Below are 18,547 nucleotides of genomic sequence, written 5' to 3'. Positions count from 1 at the left end.
AACAGTAATTTTGGTGAAAATCAATATTTTTTATTTTGGATTTTCCAGGAATGTTAGACATGAAAACCTTATCACGATGTGCCTCTGTAAGTCCGCACTGGAACTTTTTGGTCAAACAAGTTAAATGTGATGTAGTAGCAAATTATGTTCTCCGAAGTCAGATTTCATTTTTTCAGGTATGTGTAGTAGATTCATTTCCTCTTATCCAAGCATTGGCATGCATGGAGAAAATTCCTTCCTTGTAATTGCCTCATAAAGGAGCAGGACTTTTTAGCTTCCTTTCCACTTAGCACTATTGTCCTCTTCTTCTTCCTCCGAGCTGCATCTGAGAAGGCAACTTTTAAGCTTGACAGCTGACCAGCTTAACATCTGGAAGAGTGTTCCCCTGGAACATATCTGCCTGACTTAATATGTTTATTATATATAGCAAATGTACAGTGACTTTTTATTCATGCGAACATTATACTCATTTCCAATGAAATATTTGCCTTTCATTGTAGGATCTTATAAATGCTCGCTCCATCCAGTCGCCTGCCTGAATTAAGAATTTACAGGATCATAAAAAGGGATTTACAATGATTTTATTCTCTAGTGTGGGTGTTTCTTTCCTCCAATTAACAATGTAAATTGTTATTGCAGGGCTGGTTTTACCTGCACATTATTAGGCAGAGTAAAGCAACTAGCTTAGGAAACCATCAGATCTCTCCCACTCTAATTTTATTTATTTATTAAATTTATGTGGTGTCCGTCTTGTCCAAAGATGACTCTGAGTGGCTAACAAACATTAAAACTATCACACATTAAAATAATAAAGAAAACATAGCAATTGTACATGTACCACTTCATAATGCTTTACAGCCTTCTCTAAGTTGTTTACAGCATTAGCTATTGTTCCCAACAATCTGGGTCCTCATTTTCTGACTCTGGAAGGATGGAAGGCGGGGTGGGTTTCAAAAACTTTTATTACCAATTCGGTGGGCATGGCTAGGTGGGAGGGGCATGTGACTGAGTGGGCTGCACATGCCCACTCAGTCATATGCCTGCCCCCCCAGCCATGCCCACCAAACCGGCAAAAATTTCTGCTGTGAGGCTGGCAAAAAAGCCTCGTTTTCTCCACTGCCACAGCTGCTGCTTCCTCAGCATTGAACCCCCCCCCCCCCAGCCTTTCCCTGTGCCTCAGCATTGGCCAGCATCTCCCAAAGCCAGTGCCATTGTAACGTGACGGACGGGCGGTAGGCCAGCAAGCTGGGCACCCAAAAATGGTGCAGAGCACAGGCATAGGCTGGGAGGGAGGTGCAAACACACTGAAGGTTCCCCACAGTTCCTGACTCCTCTTCCATCCTCGGCTGTTGCGAAGAAAAAGAGGCGACTCTGGGTGGGCAGCGCCCGCTTCATTCTCTTTGATAGCTGCCTTGCAAAATGTCAGAAATTTCTCTCAGAGCAGAATTTCACAACCTTGCAAGGTTGCCACTCACTTTCTACTAGGAATTGAGATCGCCAGACTCAAGGATACCTACATTTGATGCAGCATCTGCAGGACCACAATGCGCATAGGTCTTCAAGCACCACAGCCGTCTTCTCGGGGTTCCAGATTTCTGGAATTTCTCCAGTAGGAAAACGAGCACCTAGACCCAGCAAGCCTAAGGGGAGAGGTGGCTGAAGGCAGCTAAAGGAGACGTTTTCCCACTTGGTGCTTCCACCTCCTTTCTCCCCCTTCCCAGACAACAGGCCATCAAGCCTAAACTTTCACATTGCTTTTTCGGTCCAGCAGGGGGAGTGGGCAGGCCAGAGCCGTGTGGCCGTGAATGGGCAAGTCGAGAGGGGAAAACGCATGTATGTTAGGTGCCTGCCCACCTGCTCAGAACCTGCTTGTTCCTCTCCAGATTCTCTCTGCATCCTCACTTTTATTCCTGCAAAACATGGTGTTAACCATGAGGAGAAGTGGGGCAGGTGAGAGCAGTCGTGGGTCCAACCCAGTCAACCTCAAGAGGTGACTGAGAGGAAGAGTGGTGCTCGCTGAGGTGACTTAGCTTGCTTTCCCGTTTCCCTAGCAGAAACCTTCTCCCCCTCTCCCTCATTTTTCCCCAGCCACACTCACCTCACACCACACCACTCCATCACTGCACAAAGCAGCTAGATGGGGGAGGGGCCCCCATCTCATGAAGCCACCGCTGTTGTACCTACAATGGGGATGGGGGCAGGCCGGCAAGCTGGGTGCCTGAAAACAGCTTGGAGGCTGGGAGGGAGGTGCAGGAGGCTCCCTACAGTTCCTTGGCTCCTCTTCCATCCTCGGCTGTTGCAAAGAAGTGGCAGCTCTGGGTGCACCACACCCCCTTCATTCTCTTTGAGAACGAAGCAAGCTGGTTTGGGGGTGTGGCCAGCCAGCCGTCACTACCAGTTTGGCAACCCAGGCCCAATTACCACTACCAGTTCGCCCGAACCGATGCAAACTGGGAGCAACCTGCCTCTGATGGAAGACTGAGTCAACCTTGAGCCAGTCAGAACAGAACTGCTGGCACCCACCAGTATTAGACTGCAATACTGGATTCTAACCATTGCACCACCACGTCTTTTATAAAAAAGGTAATAAACATTGTTAAAAGATGGAGAGGAGGGGAACACAAAAGACATGGGGAGAGGTGGGGTGTTTCCTAATCCAATAACTACCTCTAGAATGGTGCAACCCCCTTGGAGCTCTGGGCCAGCTGGCAGAGCCAAATGTTCAGGCCATTATGGAAGGTCAAAAGGGAGGGTGGATCTTACATTGGAGATTATGATGTTCCAAAGGGCAAGGAAGAAAAGACTGTCTTACTATGCTTCCTTCAAGTGTGGTAGAGGGTTCTGTTTTATTGCCAGTCATCTGCCATTATTCCAACTAAATCTGCCTATCTCTCTCACAATAAATGTGATGAGGAAAACTTGATGAGGCCACAATTATACCCTAGTCCCCAAATGCTTGTTTTCTTGCTCTGAATTAGATGGTTTGTTTCAAAACGATATCAGTGCTAAAATCTCCCTGCACCATTAAAGACAGTAGATTGAGCAAAGCCATCTCTAAATTTGATCTTGACTTTTCACAAAGAAATGTGTACTGTATGTTTGTAGCATTTTGGATTTACCTTTTCAGGAACACATTTATTTAAGGAACTGTATCCTGTGCAGTATTATGAATTTGCAATTTTGTTATCTGTTTCAGGGCTTATGTCCTAAAGGAGCAATTTCCACCTATGCCAAAAGTAAAGGTTGCTATTCCTCGCATAACAGCAAATGGTGATATAGTTCTAACCAAAACTAAGAAGCAATTCAAGGTAAATTGTGGATACTTTTTGTGCTGTCCCAACAGTATATAGCTAATGTAGGAATTAAGAACTGTCTCCTTTAAGAAACTAACTTATGGGAAATGTAGGCAGAACTGCCTTGTGGGAAATGTAGTTCCATAACATGTGACCACATCTGTGTTCCCTGATTGGGCAGCAGGTATTCTGCCGGGAAAAGTGATTTATTACTGGTCACTCTCTGAATCGCCCTTTGTTAACTGGGATGGCAACCACCGCTCATCCCCTTCATCTCCTCATCTCTGTTCATCAAGGGATATAGAAGATCACAGACTTTGTACACTACGTGATGGGTCAGATCATGGAAAGTCAGAAGTATCTTAACACTGAACTGTTCTGTCTCCCCTTCCTCGCTCGTTAACAGACGACAGGCAAACAAACTTAAAAGGAACTCTCTTTATCAGTTCTCGGCTCAGACTGGCTGCGAGCCCAAAAATAACATAAATAAAGTCTCTGACCAGATAACAGAATACAAAACAAAACTCTTACAACACAATGCACTTCTCCAAGTGTCTCCTTGAATCAGGGTTACAGAAAGCAAATCACAAACAAACCATGACCGATGAGACTGATGCATGAATGAATGTTGACTCCTGCAACCAGGGTGTGGCAGCATCCGTCCTTTTATCTCCAAAACCCCACTAACGAGCCCCAGCTGCATCGTTAATCTTGCATCCCGAAAAGACTCACAGAAGACTGCTGCTGAGTCACAACACTGAACTATAAGTTTTGCTATTAAGGATGCCTGATAATAAACTTGGTCTGAAAGAACATCCTAAGCGTAGAGTTTAACTGCATGCCCCAAGCCCTCTGCATCGCTGGGGCAGAACCCTTTTCCTTCTTGGAATTCCATGAACTGATTGATGGGGAATTCCAGGATTTTATATAGTTATTATGTAGGGTGGCAGAGCCTAGTTCATTGTGCCTGGGCTTCAGAGCTAAGCATCAATAAATTTCATTTTTACTTTGCATGAGAGACCACCAAGGAATTCTAAGGCTGCAGATTAAATCAGAAAACCAAATGCTAGCAGATTTTAATGGTAAATTACTTCTGTGCTATTGTACACAAACCTTCATGAATGAGTCCAGCACATTAGTCTCAAGGCATTTTGATGATAATTTCTCACTGCCGTGTAGCAGATGGAAACTATCAAACATAGAAAGATGGAGCTTTCCTGCCCTTAACTGTACTGTTTCTCTTTCCAAAGGGAGAAATGTCAGTGTATAATTATTGGAATATGTATATCTTTTTGTTCTGGTTATGCTGCTAAGAACGAGAAGATTTGGGGAGAGAAAGAAATCCAGCACTTCTGCCAGCTTAAGTAGGAAGTCACATATTTCCATGTATGCTATTTGCTTTCCCTTTCTCATCATCTATCACTGTCACTGTTTGCTTTGCTTGCAGGATTATGATCAGCAACAAATTACAAGTCAAAGTGAAGAAATTGAATACATGCAGAAAGCATATCACGGCCAGGAGACAGACACTATCAAATTAGAAGAAAGAAATGTCTTCTGCAGTGGCTACAATGTTCGTATTCTAATAAACAGGTACCGTATTTTTGGGAGTATAAGACGCACCAAGGTTTTGAGGAGGCAAATTAAAAAGAAAAGTAGGGAGGTAGATAGAGGGATAGAGATGGAGAGAAAGAGAGAGAAAAACAGTAGGTAGGTAGGGAGATAGAGAGAGTAATTAGGTAGGTAGGTAGATAAAGGGAGAGAGAGAGGGGGAGAGAGAGAAATACAGAAGGTAAGAAGGAGAGAGTGTAGATAGGTAGGAAGAGGGATAGAGAGAGAAATAGAAAGAGAGAGAAATACAATAGATAGGAAGAGAGAGAGTAATTAGGTAGGTAGATAAAAGGAGAGAGAGAGAAATAGAGAGAGAAATACCGTAGCTAGATAGGGAGAGAGAGAGTAGGGTAGGTAAGTAGGTAGGTAGATAAAGGGAGAGAGAGAGAGAAATAGAAAGAGAGAAATACAGTAGATAGGTAGGGAGAGAGAGAGAGTAGTTAGGTAGGTAGGGAGTGGGATAGAGAGAGAGAGAAATAGAGATAGAGAGAAATACCATAGATAGGTAGGTGTTTCTGCTGGCACAGCACTTGATCAATGTAATTCTCATCAATCAGTTAAAGAGCTTTCCAAAAGGGAAAAAATTTTTGCACTCTGCAAACCTTCTAAAAATGGGCCCGTTTCCCCCACCCCCCAAAAAGGCATGAATAGCCTGGGGGGGGGGAGTTGCAAAGTGCTGGGGGGGGGGCAAAAATGAGCAAAAAATGGCCCGTTTTTCATGAAAATGGGCCCATTTTTGTCAAAAAATTGCATGCATAGCCTTATGGAGGCTTATAGAGTGCTGTTGGGGGCTGGGGGGAGGGCAAAAAAACAGCCTGTTTTTTTGCTCATTTTTGCCCTCCCCAGCCCCCATAAGGGTATATACAGCCATTTTGGTGAAGGGTGGCGCTTTGGGAGGCAAAAAAAATGCTGTATTCGGTGTATAAGACACACCCAGATTTTCAGCCTCTTTTTGAGGAAAAGGGTGCGTCTTATACTCTGAAAAATACGGTATGTGTCTAAGATATAATTTACCCTCATCCAATTCTCATTCATCTTGTCATGGGCCCAGGTTCTAGATGAATAGAAGAGAAAACAGAACAGAGAAAGTCTATTAGGTGAGGGACTAAACATTCTAATTAGTGATATCTGGCTGCTGCCTATATAAGAGACTTGCTTTGCCTCTGTTCTCCTTGCTGGAAACAACATCTGTCTCCTGTATGACTTCCATGTAGGAATTCTACTCTTGAATCTTAAATCCTTAGACTAGCTGACAACTTTGACCTGGTTCTTGAAAAGGTGAAGGTAAAGGTTTTCCTTGTCCAGGGGTGTCTCACTCTAAGGAGTGGTGCTTATCTCTGTTTTTTAACCAAGAGAGACAGACATTTCTCTTGTCATATGACCAGCATGACTATATACCGAGGTGCACGGAATCAATGTTCCCTCTAATTTTTTTTCAGCGTGAGCAGAAAAGTAGTGTTTGAGCGGCACATTTTCATGCCTGAGCACCTGAATTTTTTTCACAATGTCACCTAAGACAACAACAAAATCAGTATTATTTGAAACTCAAAGTTATGTTTATTCAAGGTACCCACAATAATTAAAAGTATTATAATATCAGTATCACTTAACAACGCTGCTGCTTAGCAACCAAAATGTTGGCTCAGAAAGTCTGGCATTTGAAGCACACAAGTCTTAAAGCTATTGTTACAAGATCCTTGCACCCCTAACCCTTTTAGAAAAAAAAACCCAGGGGTCTTCAAACCTGACAGCTTTAAGACTTGTGGACTTCAACTCCCAGAATTCCTCCTCCAGTCATGTTGCAGCGACGTCATCTGCGTGGATCTACTCCATCTTCGGTTTTTTTTCACAGGGGGCAGGGCTGCCACTGAATATGCCAATGATCCCCCGCCGCCACTAGAATAACTGCTGCCGCTGCCTCCTCCTCCTCCAACCGCACCACCACATTTGCTGCCCGGCACTGCAGCTGAGGTGAAGCCGCCAAAGCTCCCGCTGGCGCCCCCGCCCATGGCAGCAGTGGCAGTGCCTCCACCTCCGCTCGGAACACCTCAGCTGGGCACCGCGTTACCCCTGCCGCCACCTCCACCGTGCTTTTGAGAAGCCATGAGGCCTTTTTTTCCTGCTCCCGCCCCCTCCGCTGCCTTCCTACAGCTCCCGCAGCCTCATGGCTCCTCAAAAGCACGGCGGAGGAGGGGCGGGGGATGGATAACGCGGGGCCCAGCTCAGGTGCTTCGCGTGGAGGGGGAGGCACCACTGCCACGGGCGGGGGTGCTGGCGGGAGCTTTGGCAGCTTCATCTCAGCTGCAGTGTCGGACGGAAAATACGGCAGTGCTGTTGGAGGAGGAAGAGGCAGCAGCAGATATTCTGGTGGCGGTGGGGGCTTTGGGGGGTTCACTTCAGCTGCAGAGCCTTCACGCAAGCGGCTTGGATTGGCCGCCACAAAGGACCTCCCCGGGCTTGCTTTGCTGAACACAGGGTGACTGATGCTAGTTTGAGTGGCCGCACCCCGCGCAAACTACTGTCAGTCGCTCTGTGCTCATCAAAACAAGTCTGGGGAGGTCCTTTGCGGGCGGCCAGTTCTAGCTGCCTGCAAAGGACTTCCCCGCATTTGCTTTTGCGGGGCGACTGACGGTAATGAGCGGCGCAGCCAGCGCCTAGGAGGTCCTAGGAGACCGGCTGTGCTGTGTAAGCTCCTGCCACTGTTCCCCCACCCCTGTGCCATGGTAACCCTAACCAAGACAGAAAATCTGAGGCCCCTCAGCTTCCCGAGCCTGTGACAGAAATCACTGCGCGGCAGTTAGAAACTGCTGTGCGGTGTTTCATGCCATGTGCGCAGCCACGCAGCCGCGCATCTTAGAGGGAACAGTGCATGGAATGCTGTTACCTTCTCACCGAAGTGGTATCTATTTATCTACTCACATTTGCATGCTTTTGCACTGCTAGTTTGCAGGTGTTGGGGCAAGTAATGAGAGCTCATCCAGTTGCCTGGTGCTCGTGTGTCGAACCTGGGCTGTCAGCTTTCCAACTGGCAAGCTCAGTGTTGAACTGTTGAGCCATCATGTCCTTTGAAACTTGAAACTTTGAAACTTGAACTAACTTGCACACTCCTATTTGAAAGAAAAATTGCTTTGCTTGATATTCCATGCTACATTGTTAACTCTGCTGCCTGAAAGTAAAACTGATAAATGCCCATATGTGTGTATGTGGCTGAAACCTGAAAAAGGATACATCTCACCAACTCACCCATAAGAATTGTTCAAACATATGGAAGAACTATCCTTCCAAGCTTGTGGAAGCATCTTTGTCTGGAAACAGTAAGGTTTGGTTATTTTGCGCCCCACCAGTGGAAACAAGGAAAGGGATGTAGAAATTATAGTATGCCTGTTAAAATAAATCAGGGTCCTAATTTAACATTTGCTTTTTATTTCAGTCTGGATTCCAATCGAGTGATTCACAGCACTACTGGAAGGCTATTGGCCTTTGGTTCTTTAGATCGAAAAGTCCACTTTCTAGATATAGAGAAGATTAAGAATGTCCCTCCTGTCTTCACTGGGCATGCTGGTAGTATCAGAGCCTTGTATCTCCATGAAGACAGAGGATTCCTCCTGAGTGGCAGCTATGATCTCAGTATCAGGTGAATGCTTTTAATGTCCTTTCTTTATCCCAGGACAGTTTAATCTACCTTTTCCAGGAGTTAGTTTCCATTTTTGGGGTGGGGGGTTGAATGTTGATGCAACAATGAGGAAGATCAGCTTGTTTTATTCTGGCTATATAATAGGTTTTTCAGTTTCTGTTTGCATAGTGTTTATTTACCATTTTCTTGAATTCTTTTTTAGAATGTGGAACATCAGAAAAGGAACCTGTATGAAGATTTTTCTGGGCCATAAAGGGAATATCACTTGCTTGGATGTGTGCAAGTTCAGATTTGTGTCTGCATCCAAAGACTGCACAGCAAAATGTGAATATCAGCTTTAATCCCTCTTAGAGAAGTGGGGGGGGGGATCAATGACTTCAGCTAAAATGCTAAAGTTGGTAAAGTAAGAAACTAGTAAGTTGTATGAGAAAAGAAGACTTGCTTGACAATGAGCCAATCATGACTTTTTCCAACATAAATCAGAAGCATGTTCTCCGGTGGTGGGTTCCTAACTGGTTTACTACCAGTTCACTGAGACGGCATTTTGCGCTCGCAAGTCCCCCCCCACTCATTGCTGCGCATGCGCAGTTGACTGAAAACTGTTCTGCTCATGTGCAGAAACATGGCAGTGACAGCAGAAGAGACCGGGGAACCAGTTCGGGACATGGCAGGCCTGGGCCACTGCAGGTTCCAGCGACCCAGGCTGCTATACCACTACCGGTTCTGTCCAACCGGTCCGAACCAGTAGGAACCCATCACTGATGTTCTCAGCCCAAGGGCTACACTAGGCTTAACGTACCATGCTGAGAACAACACTCCAAAAGTCAGTGGGGCCTTATTTCCCTGGCTTAAAAATCCTACTTGGTTCATTTTTCAGCTATGGTGGTGCAATGGTTAGAATGCATTAGTGCAGACTACTTCTGCTCCCTGCCGACTTGGACATCATATTCTGAACCACTCATTCACAAAGGTTTAACGTAGTATAAGCAACCTAGCAGTGCATTTCTCAAACAGATAAAACACAATTCAGTGAATATAGATAAATCACACTCCTCTGATACATGTGATGTATAACCTCCCAGATAAGTCTCACTGATGTTTTTCTATCTTGGACTGAGCCGCATTAAATGCATTGAAACTTAACTTCTGAGTAAACAGGATGAGCAACGTGCTAAGAAATCACTACATCTTCTTGTTTTTTACAGTGTGGGACATGAGAACTGCGCGATGTATTAAAACTTTCACGCACAAAGCTCATGTTTGGGCTGCCAAAATGAATGAGGTTTATATTGTGAGTTCCTGTGACAAGGGCCTCGTGAAAGTTTGGCATGCTGAGTCATATATACTAATCAAGGTATGAATTTTCCAAAAGATTGGCCCAATTTCTTTCACATTTAAACTCAGGTAAGTAACCAACAGTGCAATTGTACCTACAAACTGACAAGAGTACAGGAAGAATCAGAAAGTGCTTAAAATACATTTCAATGCAAAGTCCCCTTAGGCATCATGCTATAAATTAGACATGCCCAGGAGAGATTGGTCTTAGCCCTGAGTCAATTCTCCACTAGTAATTTAAATCCTATTCAGTCCCCTTTAAAGTGGTACAAAGTCTGTCTTCATTACTGTTATTTATCAAAAGCTGGATGGATACTTCTATAACATGATATATAAATCACTAATTGGGAAATAATCTTGAGATCTTGTTTGTAGAGTTTTGAGATTCCCGTGATACTCTAGGATTTCTTCTTACACGAGAAAAGTTTTCAAGCAAGCAAACAAATCCCCCCCCCAAAATAAATAAATAATAAATAAAAACTTGGTAAGATAATCGTCAAAAACAAGTTAAAAGTTTTTTAAAGTTTCATCTTGAAATCTTAACATGTAATATTATGATATAATGATATAATGTAAAGATATTTAAGGAGTAAAAAAAAGCAGTATTTCATTCTTGTATCAGAGCAACTGAAAGGCTGGCTCAAAAGAAATCAAAAGAATTACTTTACCTTTTCTATTTTTTCTCTCTAACAAAGTCAATGATTAATATGCCTACCCTCAGGGCTCATTGTTCTTTAGCAAGGCTTGTTCTTCTCAAACATAATTCATTTTATGTGGAACATATATACTCCTGTGGGAATAAGCATGTGTAACTCACTTTGTGAGATATCTGCTGGGGATATTTTTTATTAACTCTGTAACTGAAATACATCATGATGGGATAGAGACACTTATGGCCATAGTTATACAGCATTGCTATTTATGCTAGTGTACACCAATCTTGGCAAATTGCTGGCTTGGGAATTCTGGGAGTTGAAGTCCAAATATTTTTAAATCGCCAAGGTTGAAAAACACTGATTCATACTCTGTTATTCCAGTTTAAGACCCAGTTTAAGAGTTTATTCCAGTTTATTCCAGTTTAAGAGTTGTTATTGGATCTTACATCTAACATCTTTTTATTTTCTATAGGGAATATCTGATAAACATTTTACACACAATAAATAGAAATCATTCAAAGCTTTAGAAATGTTTCTATACAGTATACTTCTGAGCAGGAAAAACAATATCACTCTGGTTATTTTGTAATCCAATAAAGAGGCTAGCCTTAGTGACATTTGGGAGAGAGGCTAGCAAAAGAAATCTATGGAAAGTCTTTCACAGTTTTAGCTTCAATATTCACTGGCAAAATAAGCAATCAGCCACAATCAAATCAAAGTACTATATCAAAAGTACACAAAGAGAAGCCTCCCCCCCCCTCTTCTTCCTCCTCCTTTTACAGGTTTTAGAAGGTCATCGAGGTGCTGTAAAATGTTTGTCATTTGATGAGTGGCATCTTGTGACAGGAAGCAGTGATGGATATATTTTGGCATGGAGCATGGTGGGAAAACATAAGCGATGTCTAATGGCTTTCCGACATCCCAAGTAAGTCTTTTTAATATAAAATACAGTTTGCATTTTAAACTGTACCAATCACTCTATTAAAGAACCATTGTGTTCTTTGAAGCCACTGGGGAAGATATTTTGAAACCATGAAAGAGGGAGATAAATCTTGAAACCATTGAGAAAGGTAGTCTTCTGGCATGAAGGAAGTTATTTTCATTCTGGCTAAATGAAAGATGCAGTCAAGGTCATGATGACCCAGAGACTGAAGACTGGAACCAGATGAGAAAAACAGGGACAGGCTCAGCTATTAATTCAGAAGCCATCTGATTCAAGGATTATGCCAGTCCTGACGCTGACTATGGTTCTGGAAGAAGAGGCCTGCAATCTAGGAGTATTAGAGTTTAGAGTAATTTATTTATATGCCGCCCTTTTCCCTGGGGGACTCAGGGCGGCTTACAACTCGAAAAGGGAGGGAAACAAACAATTGACACATAAGACAATACATCATTAAAAGCACGACATTCATACTATTCGGGTGGGTTACAGTCTTTAATCCCAGGCCTGACGGGATAGCCAGTTTTTAAGGGCTGTGTGGAAGGTCTGGAGGGTGGTGAGGGTACAATCTCCACGGGGAGATCGTTCCATAGGGTCGGAGCTGCCACCGAGGAGGCTCTCCTCCGCGTAGTTGCCAGTCGACATTGACCGGCAGATGGGACTCGGAGGAGGCCTAATCTATGGGATCTAATTGGTCAGGTGGAGGTAATTGGCAGTAGGCGGTCTCTCAAGTACCCAGATCCACTACCATGAAGGGCTTTGAAGGTGGTAAGTAGCACCTTGAAGCGTACCCGGAGATCGACTGGAAGCCAGTGCAGCTCGCGGAGGATAGGTGTTATGTGGGTGAAGTGAAGTGCACCCACAATCGCTCGCGTGGCCACATTCTGGACTAGCTGAAGTCGCCGGATACTCTTCAAGGGCAGCCCCATGTAGAGCACATTGCAGTACTCCAGCCTAGAGGTCACAAGGGCATGAGTGACTATTGTGAGAGCCTCCCGGTTCAGGTAGGGGCGCAACTGGTGCACCAGGCGAACCTGGGCAAATGCCCCCCTGGTCACAGCTGACAGATGGGGTTCAAAAGTCAGCTGTGGGTCCAGGAGGACTCCCAAGTTGCGGACCCTGTCTGAGGGGCGTAATATTTGACCCCCCAGCCTGAGAGATGGAATACTTGCCAAATTAGTGGGAGGGAAACACAACAGCCACTCGGTCTTATCTGGGTTGAGCACAAGCTTGTTAGCCCTCATCCAGTCCCTAACAGCTTCAAGGCCCTGGTTCATCACGTCCACCGCTTCATTTGAGTTGGCACGGGGCGGACAGATACAACTGAGTATTCAAATCAGATGGAGGTCATGACCAGTAACTATATATATAACTAGCTGATAACCCCGGCATTGCCTGGGTATACACGTCAAAACGTTTGTCTGACAGGGAGCCATTGAGAGGGGCCTTTCTTCCCCCTATTCCCATGCCCATTATCCCTGTCCTCTCTTTTTCCCCTCCCATGCGCTCCTCTTTCCGCCCTGTCTACAATCCTGGCACATTGCCCCAAATCCATCAGGCGTTTCCCCATTGGTCCACTGGAGGGTGAATGCCATGGCTGGCTTTCCAGAGGAAGCTGCAAAGGAACTGACATCAAAACACTTGCTGACCTAAGATGCCACATTCGCTCTCCTTCCACACACATACACACACACCAGGGGTATCTTACACCCCACCCCAGTATTTTTTTCCTGAGGGTAAGTCTTAGGTGTACCAAGTGTGGTTGAAATTGTTCGAGGCGCTCCAGAGTTATGCTGGAACGTATGTATGTATGTATGTAATAGCAGTTGGACTTATATACCGCTTCATAGGGCTTTCAGCCCTCTCTAAGCGGTTTACAGAGTCAGCATATTGCCCCCAACAACAATCTGGGTCCTCATTTTACCCACCTCGGAAGGATGGAAGGCTGAGTCAACCTTGAGCCGGTAAGATTTGAACAGCCGAACTGCAGTCAGCTGAAGTAGCCTGCAGTGCTGCATTTAACCACTGCGCCACCTCGGCTCTGTATGTATGTATGTATGTATGTATGTATGTATGTATGTATGTTACATAAATAATATATAGAAGATGATGATAGATAGATATAGATATATAGATATATACAAGAATTATTTGCAAGGAAAGCTGAGAGACCATTGACAAGAATTTCCCTGCCTTCCATTTCGCACCTGAAATAGTTGTGAAATGGATAACTAATTGGTCTCTAAACAGGAAGGAGAGAATATTTCTTTTAATCTATCATCTATTTTTTCTGCATCACATTTCCTTTCTAGTCTGATTTATTGCTCTTTTTGTTGTTAGCATTTAGAGTAAGGTGCCACTGGCACACAGGATTGAAACCAATATAATTTCCTAATTCAGGCAGCTCCCTATTTAGCCCACATAATGTACAATGACTGCTTTCATTTAAGAGATTCAGTTTGTTTTGGTAGTTATTTTTTCACATTCCAAATGTTAAATTCCAATTTTTTCTCTAGCAATTGCTCTCTTAGTACAGTAGTACAATCATTTTTTTCTTCTTAGAATGATTTGTGAGTACAGGTGATTTTGAATATTTTTTAATTCATAAAAAATCAAGGATGAACCTGAAACATCCAAATTGGATTCTGGACACACTCTGGGCAGGTCAGACTGATAGATGGCACCTAAGGAGTTATGAATGTTTAGCTGTTCACATTGTATAAAGTAAGGTAGATGACACTGATAGAGATATTCAGGTTTTGTTGCCTAGGCAAAAGGTATTAAAGCACTTTTTAAACTCCAGAGCATCTAATAACATTTGGAAGTGGCTCACATGAGATAAGACCCTTATCTCAGTGAATTAGGGAATTAGAACAGTCAGACTTGGAAGATTCTGTTATTATGGCCAAACTCAATAAAAGTAGCTTTAGCCATTCTGTGGAGTTAATTTTATGATCTAGTCCAGTGATGGCGAACCTTGAAGAACTGGCTCGCCCGTCAGGCCTGGGGACAAGGATAATTCCCCTCCCGAATGATGAATGTAGTTGTTTATTATTTATTATATGTCTTACCTTAATGTCTGTATCTCCCTTCCCCTATTTTATGTGAGCCGCCCTGAGTCCCCTCAGGGAAAAGGGCGGCCTACAAATATTAATAAATCTCTAAATCTCTAATCTCTAAACCTTTTTTTGCTCACGTGCCATGGGGGGAATGCAGGGGGGTCGTGCGCAGGCATGCCACACCCATAATGCAATGCATGAAACCCACCCCCCCAGGTGTGCATGCACACATGAGAGGCGCTCCCCCCCATTTTTCCATGCTTTTTTCAACCTCCGAAGGTTCTAGAGGCTTTATAGGATCCTGGGGAGGGTGAAAACAACCCCCCCCCCCCGGAGGCCCTCCGGAGGCTTCAGGGAAATTCAGGCTTTCCTGAAGCCTCTGAAGGACTAAAAAGACCCTACGAGCAAACCGGAAGTGACTTCCAGTTTGCTTAGAGGGTCGGTTTAACCCTCTGGAGGCTTCAGGGAAGCCGCCTGAAGATCCCTGAAGCCTCCGGAGGGCTTAAACCGACCCTACGAGCAAACCAGAAGTCCATTCCTGAACTTCCTGTTTGGCCACAGGGCCGTTTTTTTGCACTCTGGGGGCTTCATGGAAGCTTCTGAAGCCTCCGGAGGGCTTCGGGGGAGGCGAGGGTGGCTCTTTTCGCCCTCCCCAGGCTCCTATAAAGCCTCTGGAGCCGAAAAATGGCTTTAAAAAAGGCTGAACTCAGCTGGCCAGCACGCGCATGCACGCTGGCCAGCTGCAGGCAATGCCTCGCGTGCCTTGACAAATGGCTCCCTGTGGCACGCATGCCATAGGTTTGCCATCCTGGATCTAGTCTGTCAAATAGGGCTGACATCAGTCTGTAAGTCTGTGCTGTAGCTTTCTCCTCTCTTTTTTTCTTTTCTTCTTTCTTTTTCTCCCTCCTTCATCAAATAAGGAAACCATTTCAGAACATAATCTGAAATTTTGCATCTATTTTATCATAGAGTTTGTTCTGTCTCTGTACTACATCTAAGTAAAAAAAGTTATACTCAACTTTGGATGAAAAGTTAATCTTATCCTAATACTTACATTCTAGATGGTGCTAGGTAGATGGTGATGCTGAAAGAATCTTTATTTTTTTCTTTTAATACTGTAGGCTTTTTAAATAATTGTTGATAATTTTAAGTATATTAAATAAACATCACTGCATTAAAATTTGCTTTAAAATAATATCATGTATCAACTTAATTAAAAAGATAACTATTTGTTTTTAATTGCTGATCTTGTTTGTAGGGAGGTTCTATCGCTGGCCTTTGTTTATCTCAGAGTCATCAGTGGCTGCGCTGATGGGAAGATACGCATATTTAACTTCTTCTCTGGAATCTGTTGAGGGTTATGAGAGCAAACAGCAGAGGTGACCCAGTGGTGTCCTTCTGTATTTAGAAAACAGGTATGATTAAAGTTCTTATTCCTAATTCAATAATAATAATGGTAATGAAAGAAAGAGATATATGGAAATGCTGTGAATCCAACCTGCCCCAAGCAACATAGTCTTGAATTATTGTTACTTAAAAAGTAAGTTTACTTAAAATTGATGGGTATTACTTCTGAGGTATGTATTTTTAAAGTCTGGCTATAATGATGCATTGACCTTCCATGTACACTTTCAAACAAAATAACTAAAGAAAACAAATCAATGTAACTTAAACTGGGGTCTTTGGTGAATCTTTTATTTATTGTTTCCTTCTATAAAAGTTCCAGAGTTCAGTCTTCTCATGTAAAATTGAAAGACGATTTTGAGTTTTTCTGCTTCCAAAATACTTTTTACGGAATTTCAAAAATAGCTAAACATTGTTCCGTTCAACAGTGGTAGATTTCTAAATTCTTGAATCCTGCCTTCATTGTATTGTTTTCTCTTGACTGTTTTTCTTTGAGAGAAAGAGGAAGAAAATCATGATGTTTCAAACTAAATTAAAAATATAACTCTTCCTGTAATAGAATTGACAATATGCATACCTTAGACAGCCACCCATGATAGTGCAGCAGTATTACACTAATTATTAATATGAACAGGCCATCCAATCTCATTTGAAGTCACTCTCTTATCTTTACAGGCCACAAATACCCATGCTAAGCTTACATATTTACATTTGTGCATATTATGGAAAATGTAGCTATGGGGAAAGCTATTTAGGATCAATTTAACTACAGGTCTTCAAATTTTTCTGGTTTCAGATATTTGGGAAGGGATTTTCTATCCCACAAAAAGCTGAAGTACTGTATATTGGTGGGAGAAGGTTATAGGCTTGGAATTCCATGAATAGAACAAGACAAGGATATCCTTTGTCACCATTGTTCTTTGTTTAACTCTTGGAGTATTGAATTAAGTATTAAGTATTAAGATGGGGTGATAGAATTGTTGGAGAGAAGATTAAACATATTAATTGTATTTGGTGATAATTTTGGAAGACCCTTTGGAAAGAATAGAAATATTAATGAAAAATTAAACAATTTTGTTGTAATAGTAGGATTTTAAAGTTAGTAATGATAAAATGAAGATGCCAGCAAAAAGATGGTAAAAACCAACATTGAGATTTTCAGATTGAGAAAAAAAAAAATGAATTACTGGTATATGTTATTTCAAACTATTTATACTAAGGTTTCAAGAAGGAATTCAAGGAGGATATGTTAAGATGGGGAAAATTGTCATTGGGATAAAAATGAATATATTGCCTAGAGTAATATATTTTTGTATCAAACAATACCAATTTTGACAACTGATGTTCCATTTAAGCAATGGAAAAAAGATAGTATGAAGAAATAAATGAAGACTTACTCAGGATGAAAAAGAGCGAGGAGAACTGGGATGGCCTGATCTGAAATTGCCTACTATTTTGTTTGAACAAAAGAATGGATGTTCTTGAGAAATAAGAGAATATTAGAACTAAAAAAGATATGAATATGTCCTGAGATATGGATAGCATGATTTTTGATAATATGATAAAGTTAATGTTAATGTGTATTTAAAAATCATTACACTAGAAGTGTTTATGGAGGATGTGGAATAGATACAAATGGAATAGATACAATTTAGGTTGTGCCTGAAAATGCCTTTTGTGAAATAGCAGACAGAAATGGTTAACCTATTGAGAGCTATTAAAACAAAAGCACAGAATATATAAAATGTGGTCAAAGGAGGAATTGACCACACACAGAAAGGTTTAGTTTCCAACAGTTTTCAACTGTAGAGTTAAGATAAGGTGACCAGATTTTCAGATTGGTAAAGAGGGACACCATTGACCGGGGGGGGGGGGGGGGGGGCGGCTTGATTAAAAATTTTATATTTTGTCAAAAGGTCACACAAGGCGATTATATGACCCCAGGACACTGAAAGCATCATAATATGAATCTGTTGCCAAACATCAAAATTTTGATCACGTGACCATGAGGATGCTTCAACGGTCGCTAAGTGTGAAAAATGGTCATCGGCCGTTGTAACTTTGGTCACTAAATGAACTGTTTGAAAGCTAAAGCTAGCTTGCATTATGCTAGCTTACATTTCAAGAGAGAAGCTAAACTCCCTATTAGAATTGAAAGAAAATGAGTAGAGTAGAGTAGACTACAATAGTTTATTACCCAAGTGTGATTGGACACACAAGGAATTTGTCTTCTGTGTACATAAATAAAATAAAATACAATACATTCATCAAGAATCATAAGCTACAAGACAGTGATATTCTCTCTCTCTCTCTCTCTCTCACACACACACACACACACACACCACACACACAAATACACACACACTCCTCCTCTGGATTCAATGGGGTTTAGGAAATCCCCCCACCTCACAGACTCCCTCTTTCTTTCTCACTTCCCTCCTCTGGATTCAATGGGGTTTAGGAAATCCCCCACCTCACACACTCCCTCTTTCTTTCTCTCTTCCCTCCTCTGGATTCAATGGGATTTTTACAAAAAGCCCACTCCTCTCTTCCCTCCTCTGGATTCAATGGGGTTTAGGAAATTCCCACTCCTGTGCACACACTCCCTCTTTCTT

General features: G+C 42.7%; 1 protein-coding gene across 1 annotated transcript in view; it reads left to right on the top strand.

Moving 5' to 3' along the window:
- The window catches only part of CDRT1 (CMT1A duplicated region transcript 1), a 34,563-nt gene that overhangs the window by 4,974 nt on the left and 11,042 nt on the right, over positions 1–18,547 (top strand). The window contains 11 exon segments of the mRNA XM_032208886.1: positions 49–176; positions 3,197–3,234; positions 3,236–3,308; positions 4,741–4,886; positions 8,335–8,538; positions 8,741–8,862; positions 9,744–9,892; positions 11,312–11,454; positions 15,787–15,878; positions 15,881–15,928; positions 15,931–15,943. Of these exon segments, the coding sequence (XP_032064777.1) occupies positions 49–176; positions 3,197–3,234; positions 3,236–3,308; positions 4,741–4,886; positions 8,335–8,538; positions 8,741–8,862; positions 9,744–9,892; positions 11,312–11,454; positions 15,787–15,878; positions 15,881–15,928; positions 15,931–15,943 (1,156 nt within the window).

The sequence above is a fragment of the Thamnophis elegans genome, chromosome 2 (assembly GCF_009769535.1).
Source record: "Thamnophis elegans isolate rThaEle1 chromosome 2, rThaEle1.pri, whole genome shotgun sequence".
Lineage (NCBI taxonomy): Eukaryota > Metazoa > Chordata > Lepidosauria > Squamata > Colubridae > Thamnophis > Thamnophis elegans.
The sequence above is the reverse complement of the archived record's forward strand: the minus strand, read 5'-3'. Positions and strand labels throughout refer to the sequence as shown.